At 46.1% G+C, this 16,472-nt stretch overlaps 1 protein-coding gene across 1 annotated transcript in view; it reads left to right on the forward strand.

Annotated features, from left to right (window-relative positions):
* Positions 1 to 16,472, forward strand: part of LOC139396704 (centlein-like) — a gene marked incomplete at both ends in the record, with an annotated part of 74,067 nt that overhangs the window by 20,045 nt on the left and 37,550 nt on the right. The window contains one exon of the mRNA XM_071143657.1: positions 12,867 to 12,967. Coding sequence (XP_070999758.1) covers positions 12,867 to 12,967 — 101 coding nt within the window. The remainder of the gene's footprint in view (positions 1 to 12,866; positions 12,968 to 16,472) is intronic.

Here is a 16,472-nt window from a genome sequence, read left to right on the forward strand (position 1 = left end):
CCTACTCTGCCCCGTTCCCTACTCTACCCCGTTCCATACTCTGCCCCGTTCCCTACTCTACCCCACCTCTGTAGTGTGGTGCTGTAGCAGACTGAGGCCTGGGCTCTCCTCCTCCTCTTCCCCTCTCCTCCTCCTCCTCCCCTCTCCTCCTCCTCCTCCTCCCCTCTCCTCCTCCTCTTCCCCTCTCCTCGTCCTCCTCTCCTCGTCCTCCTCCTGTCCGGTCCTCCTAATCCCAGATGATCTCATTATGATCTAGCCCGGCTGCCTCTCTCTCTCTCTCTCTTTCTCTGAGCCAGAGCTGTCCGAGCTAATTACAGACGAGGCATACAGCCGCCACAGCTCCAGCCGCCGCTGCCCGCTAAGGATCCTCCCGGCCGGGCAAGCGGCTGCAACGTCCTACCCGGTCCTTGCAACTGACCTGCGAGGAGCACGAGGGAAAGCGGGAAACCTCCCGTTCCCTTTCAGGCTGTGCAGCCCCTGTCCTCCGGGGTTAGTGCTGATCCCCGTCAACCCAGCCAGGCACTTGCTACCCCAGCGCCCACGCCAAGGCCCAAAGTAAACTTGGCGGAGGTCTCTAACTCGTGCTTTCGAAAAACGCCCCCCCCCCACCCCCCATACACACAGAACCGCCATGCTTTGATCCTGGCCCCGGCAACAGCCCCGACGACCATTAGACGGCTCAGTGTGCAAAAGCAAGCAGCAGGCACACCGTCCGTCCAACCACCTTCCCCACTCCCCCCTTCTCCTCTCCCCAAACCCACTCTCCTCACCCCATCTCCCTTTATATCTATTGGGAGTGTTTGGGAAGGCGGGTGTGTGGGAGGGCAGGGGAAGAGGGGGGGCAAGAAACGAAGCATACACGGTGCAATTAGGCTGGGCTTCTATATCAAGCTGTTTGGCGGCTCCGGCGATGTAAATTACTGTTGATAGCCAACAATTAAGGAGATGGGAGCCGTGTTGGTGCAATAACTAGACCAACACACACCCCCAGCCCTAAACTTCGGATGTATCCCAAAATGGCACCCTATTCCCCAAATAGTGGACATCTTTTGACCAGACCACTGTGGGCCCGGCACTGGTCAAAAGCAGTGCACTATATAGGGAATAGGGTTCCATTTGGAACGTAGACATCTAGTGCTTCTGCAAGGCCCAATAATAAGTGGCAGTTTGCCATTCTGCCGTCCATATTAAGATGATTGTGCTTGTGAAGGTTGCGCCTCCTCGTAAGTGTTAGCTATGATTTGCTAATGGCTAATTATCTCCTGGCTGGAGGTAGGAGGAGGAGTTTGGGCCCAATAACAGTCCAACGAAGGCTGCTGTTAGGATGTTTAGATGCTTAAAGGATATTCTCTCACCCCTCTCATTTCCTTTCTCTCTCTCTCTGTTGGGCTAAAGTCTCTCCCTCTCTCTCTGTTGAGCTAAAGTCTCTCTCTCTCTCTCTCTAGGCTAAAGTCTCTCTCTCTCTCTCTCTCTCTCTCTCTCTCTCTCTCTCTCGGGCTAAAGTCTCTCTCTCTCTCGGGCTAAAGTCTCTCTCTCTCTCGGGCTAAAGTCTCTCTCTCATTTTCAATTTCAGGGCAATTTCATGGGCAACATATGTTAACATTGCCAAAGCAAGTGAGGTAGATAATAAGCAAAAGTGGGAAAAAACAATAAAACTGAACAGTAAACATTATACTCACAAATGTTCCAAAACAATAGACATGTCAAAAGTTATATGATGTGCAAATAGTTAAAGTAAAAAAGGGAAAATAAATAAACATAAATATAGGTTGTATTTACATTGGTGTTTGTTCTTCACTGGTTGACCTTTTCTTGTGGTAACAGGTCACAAATCTTGTTGCTGTGATGGCACTGTATTTCACCCAGTATCTATGGAAGTTTATCAAAATTGGATTTGGTTTCGAATTCTTTATGGATCTGTGTAATCTGAGGGAAATATGTGTCTCTAATATGGTAATTAATTTGGCAGGAGGTTAGGACATGCAGCTCAGTTTCCACCTCATTTTGTGGGCAATGTGCAAATACACACATTCTCTTGAGAGCCAGGTCTGCCTATGGCAACCTTTCTCAATAGCAAGGCTATGCTCACTGAGTCTGTACATAGTCAAAGCTTTACTTCAGTTTGGGTCAGTCACAGTGGTCAGGTATTCTGCCACTGTTTACTCTCTGTTTAGTGCCAAATAGCATTCTAGTTTGCTCTGTTTTTTTGTTAATTCTTTCCAATGTGCCAAGTAATTATCTCTTTGTTTTCTCATGATTTAGTTGGGTCTAATTGTGTTGCTGTCCTGGGGCTCTGTGGGGTGTGTTTGTGTTTGTGAACAGAGCCCCAGGACCAGCTTGCTTAGGGGACTCTTCTCCAGGTTCATCTCTCTGTAGGTGATGGTTTTGTTATGGAAGGTTTGGGAATCGCTTCCTTTTAGGTGGTTGTAGATTTTAACGTCTCTTTTCTGGATTTTGATAATTAGCGGGTATCGGCCTCATTCTGCTCTGCATATATTATTTGGTGTTCTACGTTGTACACAGAGGATATTTTTGCTGAATTCTGCACGTAGAGTCTCAAATTGGTGTTTGTCCCATTTTGTGAATTCTTGGTTGGTGAGCGGACCCCAGACCTCACAACCATAAAGGGCAATTGGTTTTATAACTGATTCAAGTATTTTTAGCCAGATCCTAATTGGTATGTCGAATTTTATGTTCCTTTTGATGGCAGAGAAGGCCCTACTTGCCTTGTCTCTCAGATCGTTCACAGCTTTGTGGAAGTTACTTGTGGCGCGGATGTTTAGGCCCAGGTATGTATTGTTTTCTTGTGCTCTAGGACAACGGTGTCTAGATAGAATTTGTATTCGTGGTCCTGGCAACTGGACTTTTTTGGAACACCATTATTTTTGTCTTACTGAAATTTTATTTCAGGGCCCAGGTCTGACAGAATCTGTGCAGAAGATCTAGGTGCCGCTGTTGGCCCTCCTTGGTTGGGGACAGAAGCACCAGATCATCAGCAAACAGTAGACATTTGACTTCAGAATGTAGTAGGATGAGGCCGGATGCTGCAGACTGTTCTAGTGCCCTCGCTAATTCTTTGATATATATGTTGAAGAGGGTGGGGCTTAAGCTGCATCCCGGTCTCACCCAACGGCCCTGAGGAAAGAAATGTGTTTTTTGCCTATTTTAATTGCACACTTGCTATTTGTGTACATGGATTTTATAATGTCGTATGTTTTTCCCCCAACACCACTTTCCATCAATTTGTATAGCAGACCCTCAAGACAAATTGAGTCAAAAGCTATTTTGAACTCAACAAAGCATGAGAAGACTTTGCCTTTGTTTTCAAATCAAATCACATGCACCGAATACAACAGGTGAATACAACCTTACAGTGAAATGCTAACTTACAAGCCCTTAACCAACAATGCAGTTTTAAGAAAATACCTTAAAAGTAAGAAATAAAAGTAACAAATAATTAAAGAACAGCAGTAAAATAACAATAGCGAGGCTATATACAGGGGGTATCGGTAAAGAGGCACTGGTTAGTCGAGGTAATTGAGGTAATATGTACATATGTACGTGACTATGCATAGATAATAACAGAGAGTAGCAGCAGCGTAGAATAGGGGGGGGGGGGGGGTAATGCAAATAGTCTGGCTAGCCATTTGATTAGCTGTTCAGGGGTCTTATGGCTTGGGGGTAGAAGCTGTTTAGAAGCCTCTTGGAACTAGACTTGGCACTCTGGTACCACTTGCCGTGTGGTGGCAGATAGAACAGTCTATGACTCGGGTGGCTGGAGTCTCTGACAATATTTAGGGCCTTCCTCTGACACCGCCTGGTATAGAGGTCCTGGATGGCAGGAAGCTTGGGGTCGTAGGCACTGCCCTCTGTTGGTTTGTTTGGTTGTTAATTAGGGTGTGCAGGGTGAATACGTGGTCTGTCGAACAGTCATTTGGTAAAAAGCCAATTTGACCTTTGCTCTGAACATTGTTTTTGGTGAGGAAATGTACGAGTCTGCTGTTAATGATAATGCAGAGAATTTCTCAAGGTTGCTGTTGATGCATATCCCCCGGTAGTTATTGGGGTCAAATTTGTCTCCGCTTTTGTGGATGGGGGTGATCAGTCGGTTCCAAATATTGGGGAAGATGCCAGAGCTGAGGATGATGTTAAAGAGTTTAAGTATAGCCAATTGGAATGTGTGGTCTGTATATTTTATAATTCCATTTAGGATACCATTAACACCATAGGCCTTTTTGGGTTGGAGGGTTTGCATTATGTCCTGTAGTTTGTTCAATCTCTGTCTCTCTCTCTTTCTCTCTCGGGCTGAAGTCTCTCGCTCTCTCTCTGTCTCTCTCTCTCGGGCTACAGTCTCTCTCTGTGTCTTTTGGTCTCTCACTCTCTCTCGTTCTGTCCTGAGCTGCTGTGTACAGATGTTTCATCATTGCTCCCCCCATCCAAACAGGCACTTATAAAAGAGGCTTGTGGTCCAATCAACCATTTGTTGCCAAAATGAGTGTGCTTGTGTAGTGTTTATTCCCTGGGTCCGGGTCCCTGTAGTGTTGCTCTCAACTCAGCAACACTCCAATTATTGGATCCTCTAGTTCCTTTAGTGGAGGTGAGGCCGTTAAGGAAGGTGAACCAGCTGCAGGTCCACTATGGTACTTTAATCTCTCTCCCACTGGCTCCCTGCAATGGAAATGATCATGGATGCAATCAGGCACAGAGTGCTTAAGAACTCAACTTCATACCCTTGAACTTGCTGGGTATTATTAAGACCTGTGTGTTTAGGTGATTTAAGTGAAGGCGGACTAGCGTCTCCCCTGACATCATTAGAAGTACCATGATCTGCAGCATTATATTAAACGCCTGCATTTATGTTAGACATTTCCCTTTGTCCTAATGAATAAATAATATGGATCTAGTCAGGGAAGTATTCTGTTTAACTTGTTATCTCAAATCAAACTGTGTTGGTCACATGCGCCGAATATAGAATTCAACGTAGACTTTACCGTGCAATTCTTTGCCGTCCAATCTACATGTAGGTAGGGGTCAAAGTGACTTGGCAATCAGGTTAGATAATAAGCTGAATTGCAGCTATGTGTGTGTGCCGTCAATGTGCATGTTTTTTGTATGTGTGTGTTGGAGTGTCAGTGTAAGTATGTGTGTGCGTGTGTATGTGTGTGTGTGTTGAAGTGTCAGTGTAAGTATGTGTGAGCGTGTGTATGTGTGTGTTGGAGTGCCAGTGTAAGTATGTTTGAGCGTGTGTATGTGTGTGTTGGAGTGTCAGTGTAAGTATGTGTGTGCGTGTGTATGTGTGTGTGTGTGTGTGTGTGTTGGAGTGTCCGTGTAAGTATGTGTGAGCGTGTGTATGTGTGTGTTGGAGTGTCCGTGTAAGTATGTGTGTGTGTGTTGGAGTGTCAGTGTAAGTATGTGTGAGCGTGTGTACGTGTGTGTTGGAGTGTCCGTGTAAGTATGTGTGAGCGTGTGTATGTGTGTGTTGGAGTGTCCGTGTAAGTATGTGTGAGCGTGCGTATGTGTGTGTTGGAGTGTCAGTGTAAGTATGTGTGAGCGTGTGTATGTGTGTGTTGGAGTGTCCGTGTAAGTATGTGTGAGCGTGTGTATGTGTGTGTTGGAGTGTCAGTGTAAGTATGTGTGAGCGTGTGTATGTGTGTGTTGGAGTGTCCGTGTAAGTATGTGTGAGTGTGTGTACGTTTGTGTTGGAGTGTCAGTGTAAGTATGTGTGTGTGTGTTGGAGTGTCAGTGTAAGTATGTGTGAGTGTGTGTATGTGTGTGTTGGAGTGTCAGTGTAAGTATGTGTGAGTGTGTGTACGTTTGTGTTGGAGTGTCAGTGTAAGTATGTGTGAGTGTGTGTACGTTTGTGTTGGAGTGTCAGTGTAAGTATGTGTGAGCGTGTGTATGTGTGTGTTGGAGTGTCAGTGTAAGTATGTGTGAGCGTGTGTATGTGTGTGTTGGAGTGTCAGTGTAAGTATGTGTGAGCGTGTGTATGTGTGTGTTGGAGTGTCAGTGTAAGTATGTGTGAGCGTGTGTATGTGTGTGTTGGAGTGTCAGTGTAAGTATGTGTGAGCGTGTGTATGTGTGTGTTGGAGTGTCCGTGTAAGTATGTGTGAGCGTGTGTATGTGTGTGTTGGAGTGTCAGTGTAAGTATGTGTGAGCGTGTGTATGTGTGTGTTGGAGTGTCCGTGTAAGCATGTGTGAGCGTGTGTATGTGTGTGTTGGAGTGTCAGTGTAAGTATGTGTGAGCGTGTGTATGTGTGTGTTGGAGTGTCCGTGTAAGTATGTGTGAGCGTGTGTATGTGTGTGTTGGAGTGTCCGTGTAAGTATGTGTGAGCGTGTGTATGTGTGTGTTGGAGTGCGTGCGTATGTGTGTGTTGGAGTGTCCGTGTAAGCATGTGTGAGCGTGTGTATGTGTGTGTTGGAGTGTCAGTGTAAGTATGTGTGAGCGTGTGTATGTGTGTGTTGGAGTGTCCGTGTAAGCATGTGTGAGCGTGTGTATGTGTGTGTTGGAGTGTCAGTGTAAGTATGTGTGAGCGTGTGTATGTGTGTGTTGGAGTGTCCGTGTAAGTATGTGTGAGCGTGTGTATGTGTGTGTTGGAGTGTCCGTGTAAGCATGTGTGAGCGTGTGTATGTGTGTGTTGGAGTGTCAGTGTAAGTATGTGTGAGCGTGTGTATGTGTGTGTTGGAGTGTCAGTGTAAGTATGTGTGAGCGTGTGTATGTGTGTGTTGGAGTGTCAGTGTAAGTATGTGTGAGCGTGTGTATGTGTGTGTTGGAGTGTCCGTGTAAGTATGTGTGAGCGTGTGTATGTGTGTGTTGGAGTGTCAGTGTAAGTATGTGTGAGCGTGTGTATGTGTGTGTTGGAGTGTCCGTGTAAGCATGTGTGAGCGTGTGTATGTGTGTGTTGGAGTGTCCGTGTAAGTATGTGTGAGCGTGTGTATGTGTGTGTTGGAGTGTCCGTGTAAGTATGTGTGAGCGTGTGTATGTGTGTGTTGGAGTGTCCGTGTAAGCATGTGTGAGCGTGTGTATGTGTGTGTTGGAGTGTCCGTGTAAGTATGTGTGAGCGTGTGTATGTGTGTGTTGGAGTGTCAGTGTAAGTATGTGTGAGCGTGTGTATGTGTGTGTTGGAGTGTCCGTGTAAGTATGTGTGAGCGTGTGTACGTGTGTGTTGGAGTGTCAGTGTAAGTATGTGTGAGCGTGTGTATGTGTGTGTTGGAGTGTCAGTGTAAGTATGTGTGAGCGTGTGTATGTGTGTGTTGGAGTGTCAGTGTAAGTATGTGTGAGCGTGTGTATGTGTGTGTTGGAGTGTCAGTGTAAGTATGTGTGAGCGTGTGTATGTGTGTGTTGGAGTGTCCGTGTAAGTATGTGTGAGCGTGTGTATGTGTGTGTTGGAGTGTCCGTGTAAGCATGTGTGGGTAGAGTCCAGTGAGTGTGCATAGTCACATCGGTAGTGTAAATTCCCTTGTTTGTTTCCTTTGTTGTCATTGTGTTTATATCAAACAGATCATAGATTTATTTGTAATCTCACTCTGATCACTGTTTCAATGTATAAACTGGGCTTGCCCTTGGTTTCTTGTGTCGAGGTCTATAGACTCCCCTGACTCTCCTGATAGCCCTAAAACAGGCCTATTTACCCTCCCACGTTTGAAGTGGTCCTGAGAGAAGACTTGACATTTTCCATTGGGACCACTCTACCATCGGTTTGATATCAAATTAGGCAGTCAGCAGGAAATCTTTCTCTCTCTCTCCTTTATTTAATCATCAATTGTTGTTCTCCTCAGACAAAGACCCCCCGTTTCAAATATGGGCTCTCAAACACGAAGCGCACTCTGGAGGAGAATGATCTGAATTACTTCAATTGCGAATGAGCAAATAAAGAGGAAAGCCTCCGGAGCGCCGGCCAGGCATTCAGATTGTCCTCTTTGTCGTTGGTGGAGGAGAGGCGGGGCGGGAGCGGGTTGGGCGAGGAATGTTGATTCGCCATGGGTTCATTTTTATCTCCCATCATTATGGTTCTGTCTCTGGTAGTCCTCTGGTTGTCCGCCGCTCGTTAATTGTTGTTAGCGGTCTGTGGGTGAAAGGGAGGGGTTATTTAGGCCCTCGTAAACAGACTAAACACTGGCTACGCGGCGCGCTCCGCGGCAGGCGGCGCCCTCACACTGAAGACGGTACACTCAGTCGACATCAAAGCATAAATTAGGCAGCTATTACTGTTGGATAAAAAGCCTTTGAGATGATTTGTAGGAAGAACGGAGTGGTGAAGAAGCCCCCTCTACTGAGAGTGACCATTACAGACGTGGTGGAGACGTTTGACTCTAATGAAGTTTAATAAAGTTTACCCGGGTTGTCTGCTCTCTCTCTTTCTCTCGGCCATATATTTTCTCTCTCCTTTCATCTTGATTGCTAAAATGTATTAGAAGTAATGAGTGTATTTTGCCCCCCCCCGGACCAGGGAGTGTTAGGGGGAGGGACGCACGGGGCAGACAGACACACACACACACACACAAAGAAGACAGAATGTTTTATGTTTGTTTTGATAACCGACCACCAAAGTGCCTCCTTTATTCATTATTTGCTAAATGAATTATTCTTTGAAACTTTGCTGCACACTTACTGGGTAATTATGAGGCAAGCCCTAGCCTGCCTGCTCTCTGGATTGCACCGCGGCCAGCCCACGCTCAGAAGACATGGGAACTAAAGCTGTGCTGTGAAACGTCAACATATAGATAATAAGCACATTTCACAGGACCAAGCTGAGAAAGTATATCTCTACAGTGATATCTACCTGTTTAGTCAGATACTGTGTGTTATGTCACTTTACGACATGCCAACAGATGTCATAACGCTACACACTGAACAGTAGTATAAACACAGCAGGGTTCAGGCTACTTTTTGTGGTATTTGTATGTTGTAATGTCAATATTGACAGATGCCATCATCAGATGAGATCGTACTTAACAAAAATACTGTTCTTAGGGTCTGAAATCTCAAATCTGGTATTTTAATGTGGCGGGCACAATGGTCCACCCCAGTAATGCCTGAACATGGAGGCCTATTTACCTCCCGTATCAATGCCCCGTGGCTGAGGAGGGAGAGGCGCGCTCCGGCTCCGCTCAGTGACTCACTGCTTCACTGTTGTTGTTGCATTATGGCCTGTGGCCACGAGAACAGAGAGCTGTATGAACTACAACACTTTACTGCTGACAGCGGAGGCTTATCCGTCCTCCCTCCCCGTCCGTACTAGACACAGGTTGTGTCCCAAATGGCATCCTATACCTTATATAGTGCACTACATTTGACCAGAGCCCTATGGGCCCTGGTCAAACGTAGTGCACTTAATAGGGAATAGGGTGTAATTTGGTATGGACACACAGACTCTTACCTTTCTGGGCTTAAAGCTGCAGAGAGAGGGGAATTCCCCTCTGACTCAAAATGATGTCTCTCCTCACCTCTTCTTCAGGGGGTACTGACATGCTCTCCTCTCTAGTCATAGAACGTTTTCTCTCTCTTTCTCACTCACTCTTTCTCTGTTCTATGTTTTATGTGCCAAGCATGAAATGGGAGAGAGTGAGATGGAGGGAAGGCCTGGCGCGTGAAAAGCACAGCGGTCAAAAGATGATGTACTGCTCTGTGATCCCCGGTGGGTCGGAGCTGGCGGTGTGTGCTCTAAGCTCTGTTAGTCTACTCTAGAGGAACACAGGTAGAGAAAAGATCAAATGACTTGGAATAGATGGCTCAGGGCTCGGCTGGCTCCGATGCTACTACAGTATTCCAGGAGAGAAGGGTTTTAACAAACAGCGTAACAGAGACGTACAACACAGAGCCGTCATTACCAAGCCGAACGCATCTGTTCCGTCTGTTTTCTTTCATTTTGATGCTAGCGGAGGTAAAAGCGTTTTTTTCCCCCGCTTTCAAGCCTGCTGAGTTTGTATTCTACCTCAGGCGAGGCGTTATGAGGGAATTGCAGACGGATTTGCTGGCTTTATTTGAACAGAAGAGAAAGGGGAAAAAGAGAGAACAGGATGTGTGATTGACCACAAACATTGTTCTATGACGCTGTCAAGGGTTGGACAGGAAAGCATCTGTTTTTGGATTGTGAAAGTCTACCTATCAGTAGTGTTCTAGAGGGCCACTGTAGTGGATCAAGTGTGTCCTTACGCATGTCTGTTTGACCAGGAAACAGAAGTCAATGGCTGTATCTGAAATGGCATCCTATTCACACGGCCAAAAGTAGTTCCCTATATAGGGAATAGGGTGCTATTGTGGACGGTGAAAATATCAGTGGTGAAGCCCAGAAGAGGATATTGTAATGTAGAGAGGAGCAATGAATTACTGCTATAGGAAATGCACCTTGAATGCGTTTATTCAAGCACCGCGAAATATTGACTTCCGTAGATTTTAGTGGCATGATTTTCCCAACCACTGTTCTATGGCTAAGAGTAGTACATTATGTATCTGATCTCAGAACAACAGGGGGGTTAGCTGTTGTTTCTACTCATTTTACTCTGAGACGTTCTCCTGTGTGTGGCGGGCTGATAGATACAGACACTCCTCAGGCAACCCTGGTGTTATCCCCTCTTCCTTATGTATTTATTCGAAGAGATATCTAACATCCAACCAGCCTCTCAACCCTCTAGAGAGGGCCACGCTCCCCCTTCCCCCCAGGGAACCAAATAGACTGCAAATAAACATCTGTTATTCAAATTGATGCATTCACACTAAGGAATCACACGAGCCTATGAAGCGAGAGGGAGAGGGAAACGGAGAAGGGGGCGAACCGAACGGGAGGGAGTTGGGAGTTAGCAACCTCTCATAAAACAATTATATGCAGTTGACAAAAAAAAACAGGAATTTGCATCGGGCCTTGGGTCTGTATTTTAATTGAACAACTGTTGGGTCTGAAGAGACCTCCAGTACTGGCTGCTGGATTGAGGGCTAATAAAGCTGTGTTCACACCGCAGCCCAGAGGCCTAACGCCACAGCTCACCGCGCTGGAGATGTGAGGTAAATGTTTGGTTGAGAGGGAGAGCAGATACAGTAGAAGGTGATCTAGTTGGGTTGAGGAATAAGACAAGGTTTGCTTAGAGTGCCTCGTAGTACTGTCACCTATGATGTCTTCTTAGGACCTACGGACAGTCATCTACCGGTAGCCGCCTTCAAGGGAATGTGTCTCTGTTTGCTTGCTTCTGTGTGGCGTATTGGGCCACACTCTGACTGCATTCATTAGATATGTTTAATATGTCTCCTATATATACTGGTTCTTTACTAGGGTGTCATGGTGGGCAACCAGAAGGTCCCCGGACACAAAACAAAACCCCGTCTGGAATCTAATCCGGCATCACTGAGAGAAACATGTTCATCCTTCAACAAAACAGAGTGTCTTCAATATGAACTTGGGTGTCACGTCGATACGTCCCGGCATCGGACAAGGCATAAAGGAGAAACATTAGAAGGAATTGGGCCGTTCCACACGCGGCAGAGTTGAGTTAATTTGTCCCATTAACGGGCTGTATGGATACATAATAGTATTCCTGGGGCAGTGCTGGGAGCTGGAACCTGCATCGACTGCAGCTCATTTACAGAGGAAGATCTATAGTGAAGCAGCGACACATATCCCTCTGCCTTCTCTCTGTCTCACCCCCCAGAGAGGGTCAATAGTGGACTTATTTACACTGTGGGTACGTTAGCCCATTCATCTGTTATTATATCTTATTGTCCAGAAGGAACCTGCAAGTATTTAGTTAGACAGTGTATACCATGTGTGTCCTGTACATACGACTAATACAACTTGAAGCTAGGCCTTGAGTCGCACCGTATTACTGTGGTGAACCCTGAGCCATTTCACTCACCTCAAGCCTGCTAACTACCCTGCCCCCTAACCCAGAACTACTCACATTTTACTGCCAGCGACCGGTAAGAACATTCAGCAGTCCATGTTTATGTAAGTGAAGACATCATTGGAGGAAGAACGGAACAGAGCGGAATGGACGGAACAGTACAGAACAGAACACTAGAAGGCCGTCACCATGTGTGTTTACTAACAGAACCAGGGTCCAAGCTGACACGACCTCACTAGCACTCATATGGCGCTGGTCTGGAGGTGTGTAAGGTTTCATTACTGGACTGTTCCATGCTCCTAGTTGAACCTGTATTATAATAGCCACCAGTCAGTCAAGAAAAGAAAATCAGGTTGAGTGATGCCACTGGAACAGTAACAGTAGTTCACACAGACAGTGCTTCTCTCTCTGGCTTCGCCATCTCCCCGGATGCTTGGGGCTGTGGAGGGAAGGGGCGGGGAACGAGGTGTGTGTTTTCAGGTGCGACGGTCTCAGCGGGACCTATACCCGTGTCCTCCGCAGACTTCTTTTTGGGTCCTAATAATAACTTGAAAGTGCAAGAGTCTCGCGCATGGCTCCTTTCCTCTTAATTAGCCTTTAGTGGGAATCAAGCTAATCGCAGAGAGTTAATTGGGCTCATACACACGTCACACACACACACACACACACACACATTGTACCTCCTTACCTGGATTTCATGTTTCTTGTCACTTTGATTTCCACATGAATTAAACCCAGCCTTAATTAGCTTGTCTTCCTCTTCATATTAATAATCTCGGTATCGTAGAGGAGGATTTGATGCCACGCTTGTCAGGTTAAAAGTAAAATGGAGTCGTCACATATAGTCAATAGTTGTAATGTGGAATTAGAAGTGTCATTAACAGGAATGTAACAAGATGTTCCCTTTCCTTTGGTCCAGGTGTGTTGAGAGAAGAGGAGGGCTAGTCTGACACAGAAACTGCCCTTCCTGTCACTAAAGTCTTGAAGAAAAACGTTGTGTTTTAAGTGTTGTTTTTTGATGTGTGTGGTGGTAGGACTAACCTAGAGGAGGAGCTGGATGTGTTGCGTGTCCAGACTGCTATGGACCGGGCCACTGTACAGGAGCTGAGGCTGTGTCTTCAGAACGAACAACAAGGTGAGCCTTTTCACTTCCATACCATAGAGTTGGAAAGAAAGCCCACCCAATGTTTGCTCGGGATTATAATCCATTGGCTGATCCATCTTGGTGACCTGGGTGGAATTGTGTGACCCTCGTTATAATATTAGAAGTCCCACCCAGTGAAATGATGAATGCATTCAATTGTGCTGTCCATGCTAAAAAAGGCTTTGTGGCAAGTGTGCCCTCTATCCAACTCTATGGTCCACACTCTCGTTTAGAGGCTGACTGACAGATCAGAACCCCATCAAGCTGTTTTGCCCCATTTTCCTTGTCTGAAAGAATGTGTCCTCCATTGGTTTTCATGATCAAGCGTACTGTAGGTATCAAGCAACCCCCCTGGGAAGTGTCTTTAGGCTAAACAAGTCAAAGAGGAAACACTGAATGAGGGGTGCGTTTAAAAGCTCATGTTCTAATAATAGTTTTGAATGAAAACACAATTTATAATGTATAAGTACTATCTCTCTATATGTCATGTATATCGAAATATCAAATGACTTTACTCTTGCTATGTAACTACTGTAAAATAAAAAAAAACATATGTAGAATGTGTGTAGAATGTACATGTAACAACAAAAGAAAAAGCTGTAAAAACAATGTACATTTTTTCCCAGAAGGGTGGTGGTGGTGTAAGGTCCCCCCCCAGAAAAACACTGAATAACGGCACATATGTTGGTTTAACATACGTAGGTCGAACATCTGTTAAACGGTAGTGTTCTGACATGCTTGTAATGTTGTACCTCCTCAGCTACTTTTTTTGTGGGGGTTGAACACCACATTTTCAGTGGAATTAACAGGACAATTCAATTAAAGCCTGATCAACCTGTTCTAAATTGACTGGGATATCAAAAAGAAGGCATCTTCTTTGCATAGTGCATTCCTCCCCTCCTAATTGTAGAACGTGCATCAATTTGTCTGTGTCCCAAATGGCACCCTATTCCCTACATAGTGCACTACCTTTTATCATAGTCATATGTGCTGGTCAAAAGTAGTGCTCTATATAGGGAAAAATGTGCCATTTGGGACTCCAATCTGCATCGCTTTGTCAAATACTGAATAACTACAGTGGCCCTTTTTTAATTAACGAGTTCAATAACCAATCTGTTCTCCATCACTTTAATTTACCTGATGATTAATGATGGTGTCTGTCGGCCAAATGCAAAACCAGGGCTACAAAGGATGCCACTAATTAAGATGGCGGATCCCATTGACAATCAATGGCATAATCAGAAAAGCTGAGAGAGACTGGCTTTGAAAGTAATGGTTTAACATTGTATCCTGTCTGTCACCCAATCAACCAAATTCGAGACCTATAATCTCTACCCGGCACCACCTGACTGAAAGCACGGCTACAGCCACAGAATGTTTCTGATTTATACTACTGCCTTTCACTTTATAATAACGTAAAGGCCCAATCCCAATTTTAAAAACTGTCTAGAAATATCACAGTTTGGCCCTTTTAAATTAATCCCAAGGATTGATTGTGACTAAAGTGATTATGTCATTGATTGACATACAAGATGTAAATGGAAATTGCTAACTCTGAGGCCAGCTCATCATAAATCAACACTGTAGCAGCTCAAGTCAGGCCCTGGCAACACAAACCCAGAGATCCATAGAACACGTTTACAAGCTGCCCCGGAATTGACTCTTGCGGAACCCCTCTGACCCAATCAAAGGGAGAGAAAGGTTCAAGCAGCAACCCAACCCAACCCCATCACAATCCAACCCAACCCAACCCCATCACAACCCAACCCAACCCCATCACAATCCAACCCAACCCCATCACAACCCAACCCAACCCAACCCCATCACAATCCAACCCAACCCCATCACAATCCAACTCAACCCAACCCCATCACAATCCAACCCCATCACAATCCAACCCAACCCCATCACAACCCAACCCAACCCCATCACAACCCAACCCCATCACAATCCAACCCTACCCAACCCCATCACAATCCAACCCAACCCAACCCCATCACAATCCAACCCAACCCCTTCACAATCCAACTCCATCACAACCCAACCCCATCACAATCCAACCCAACCCCATCACAATCCAACCCAACCCCATCACAATCCAACCCCATCACAACCCAACCCAACCCCATCACAATCCAACCCAACCCCATCACAATCCAACCCAACCCCATCACAATCCAACCCAACCCCATCACAACCCAACCCAACCCCATCACAACCCAACCCAACCCCATCACAATCCAACCCAACCCCATCACAATCCAACCCAACCCCATCACAACCCAACCCAACCCCATCACAATCCAACCCAACCCCATCACAATCCAACCCAACGCCATCACAATCCCGCTAACGAAAGCAAACAGAAAGACAGCGCTCCGTGGCGGAGACCTTTGTGGCTCGGCCCGTAAGGGGCGGGAGACTGAGGCGCGGAGGAGGAGGTGATGGGGTTGAGAAGACATTTGAGCCGTTAGACTTTAATGAATGCTGTAGCATTGGGACCTCCTCCAAAGAAAAGTGACTAGAGAGCACCTGACTCCCTCCATATCAAGGTACTAGTGCCGAGGTGCCAACTCCCCAGCCACCCCCCAGCCCGGGCGCGAGCGGGATAATTGTCTCCCTATCTGGTTATGTACACAGCGCTGCGCGGCAGCCCTCGCTTATTTGGGCTCTGGTCTGATTGGATGTGACAAGTCGGCGGAGACAAAAGAGACGGCTGATTTGAAGTAACAAACTTCCCTTTCCTTTCCTTGGCCATGCAAAGGAGAATGGCGGGAGGAGCAAAGGAGAATGGTGGGAGGAGCAAAGGAGAATGGCGGGAGGAGCAAAGGAGAATGGCGGGAGGAGCAAAGGAGAATGGTGGGAGGAGCAAAGGAGAAGAGTGGATCCACCTCTTTCTTTCCTGTTCTCTCGCTCTCTCCCTCTCCCTCTCTCCCTCTCCCTCTCTCCCTCTCCCTCTCTCCCTCTCACTCTCTCCCTCTCGCTCTCTCGCCTCTTTCTCCTGCATCTCACGACAAAAGGTCAACTGACCTGAAAAGTCGAGTGCCTGAATATTTAACATTTTCAACCTTATCTGACAAATGAGTTTCCTTGTACCTCCATGAAAGTTTAACAAGAAGGAGTGAAGGGAGGCGCAAAAGTTTTGTCTTCGTTATTATTTTGCCTCAACCTTTTTATTTAAATTTTTGGGGTCAAAAAAGAGGGTAGTTCCTACACAAAACAGACAAACTCCTATTCCGTTTGTGATTTTTAAATGTATTTTTTCTCGCTTGTAACAGCAGGGGAATCTACTCACATACTTGTTCTTCGTCTTCTTCACCGGTGAATGTTAGAAACATAATAATGACTTGTTGAACTGCTCCCAATAAAGGCCGATTTTATTGGTTGGAGAGGCGTTATTCTACTGGGTGTGGATGCATGGTGGGCTACAAAGCAAGCAGGGCAGCCAGGGTTTGTGTGTTCACAGGGGAGTTGAACATTTCTCCACGTTTGTTTA

Source organism: Oncorhynchus clarkii, unplaced genomic scaffold, assembly GCF_045791955.1.
Source record: "Oncorhynchus clarkii lewisi isolate Uvic-CL-2024 unplaced genomic scaffold, UVic_Ocla_1.0 unplaced_contig_9634_pilon_pilon, whole genome shotgun sequence".
NCBI classification, from domain to species: domain Eukaryota; kingdom Metazoa; phylum Chordata; class Actinopteri; order Salmoniformes; family Salmonidae; genus Oncorhynchus; species Oncorhynchus clarkii.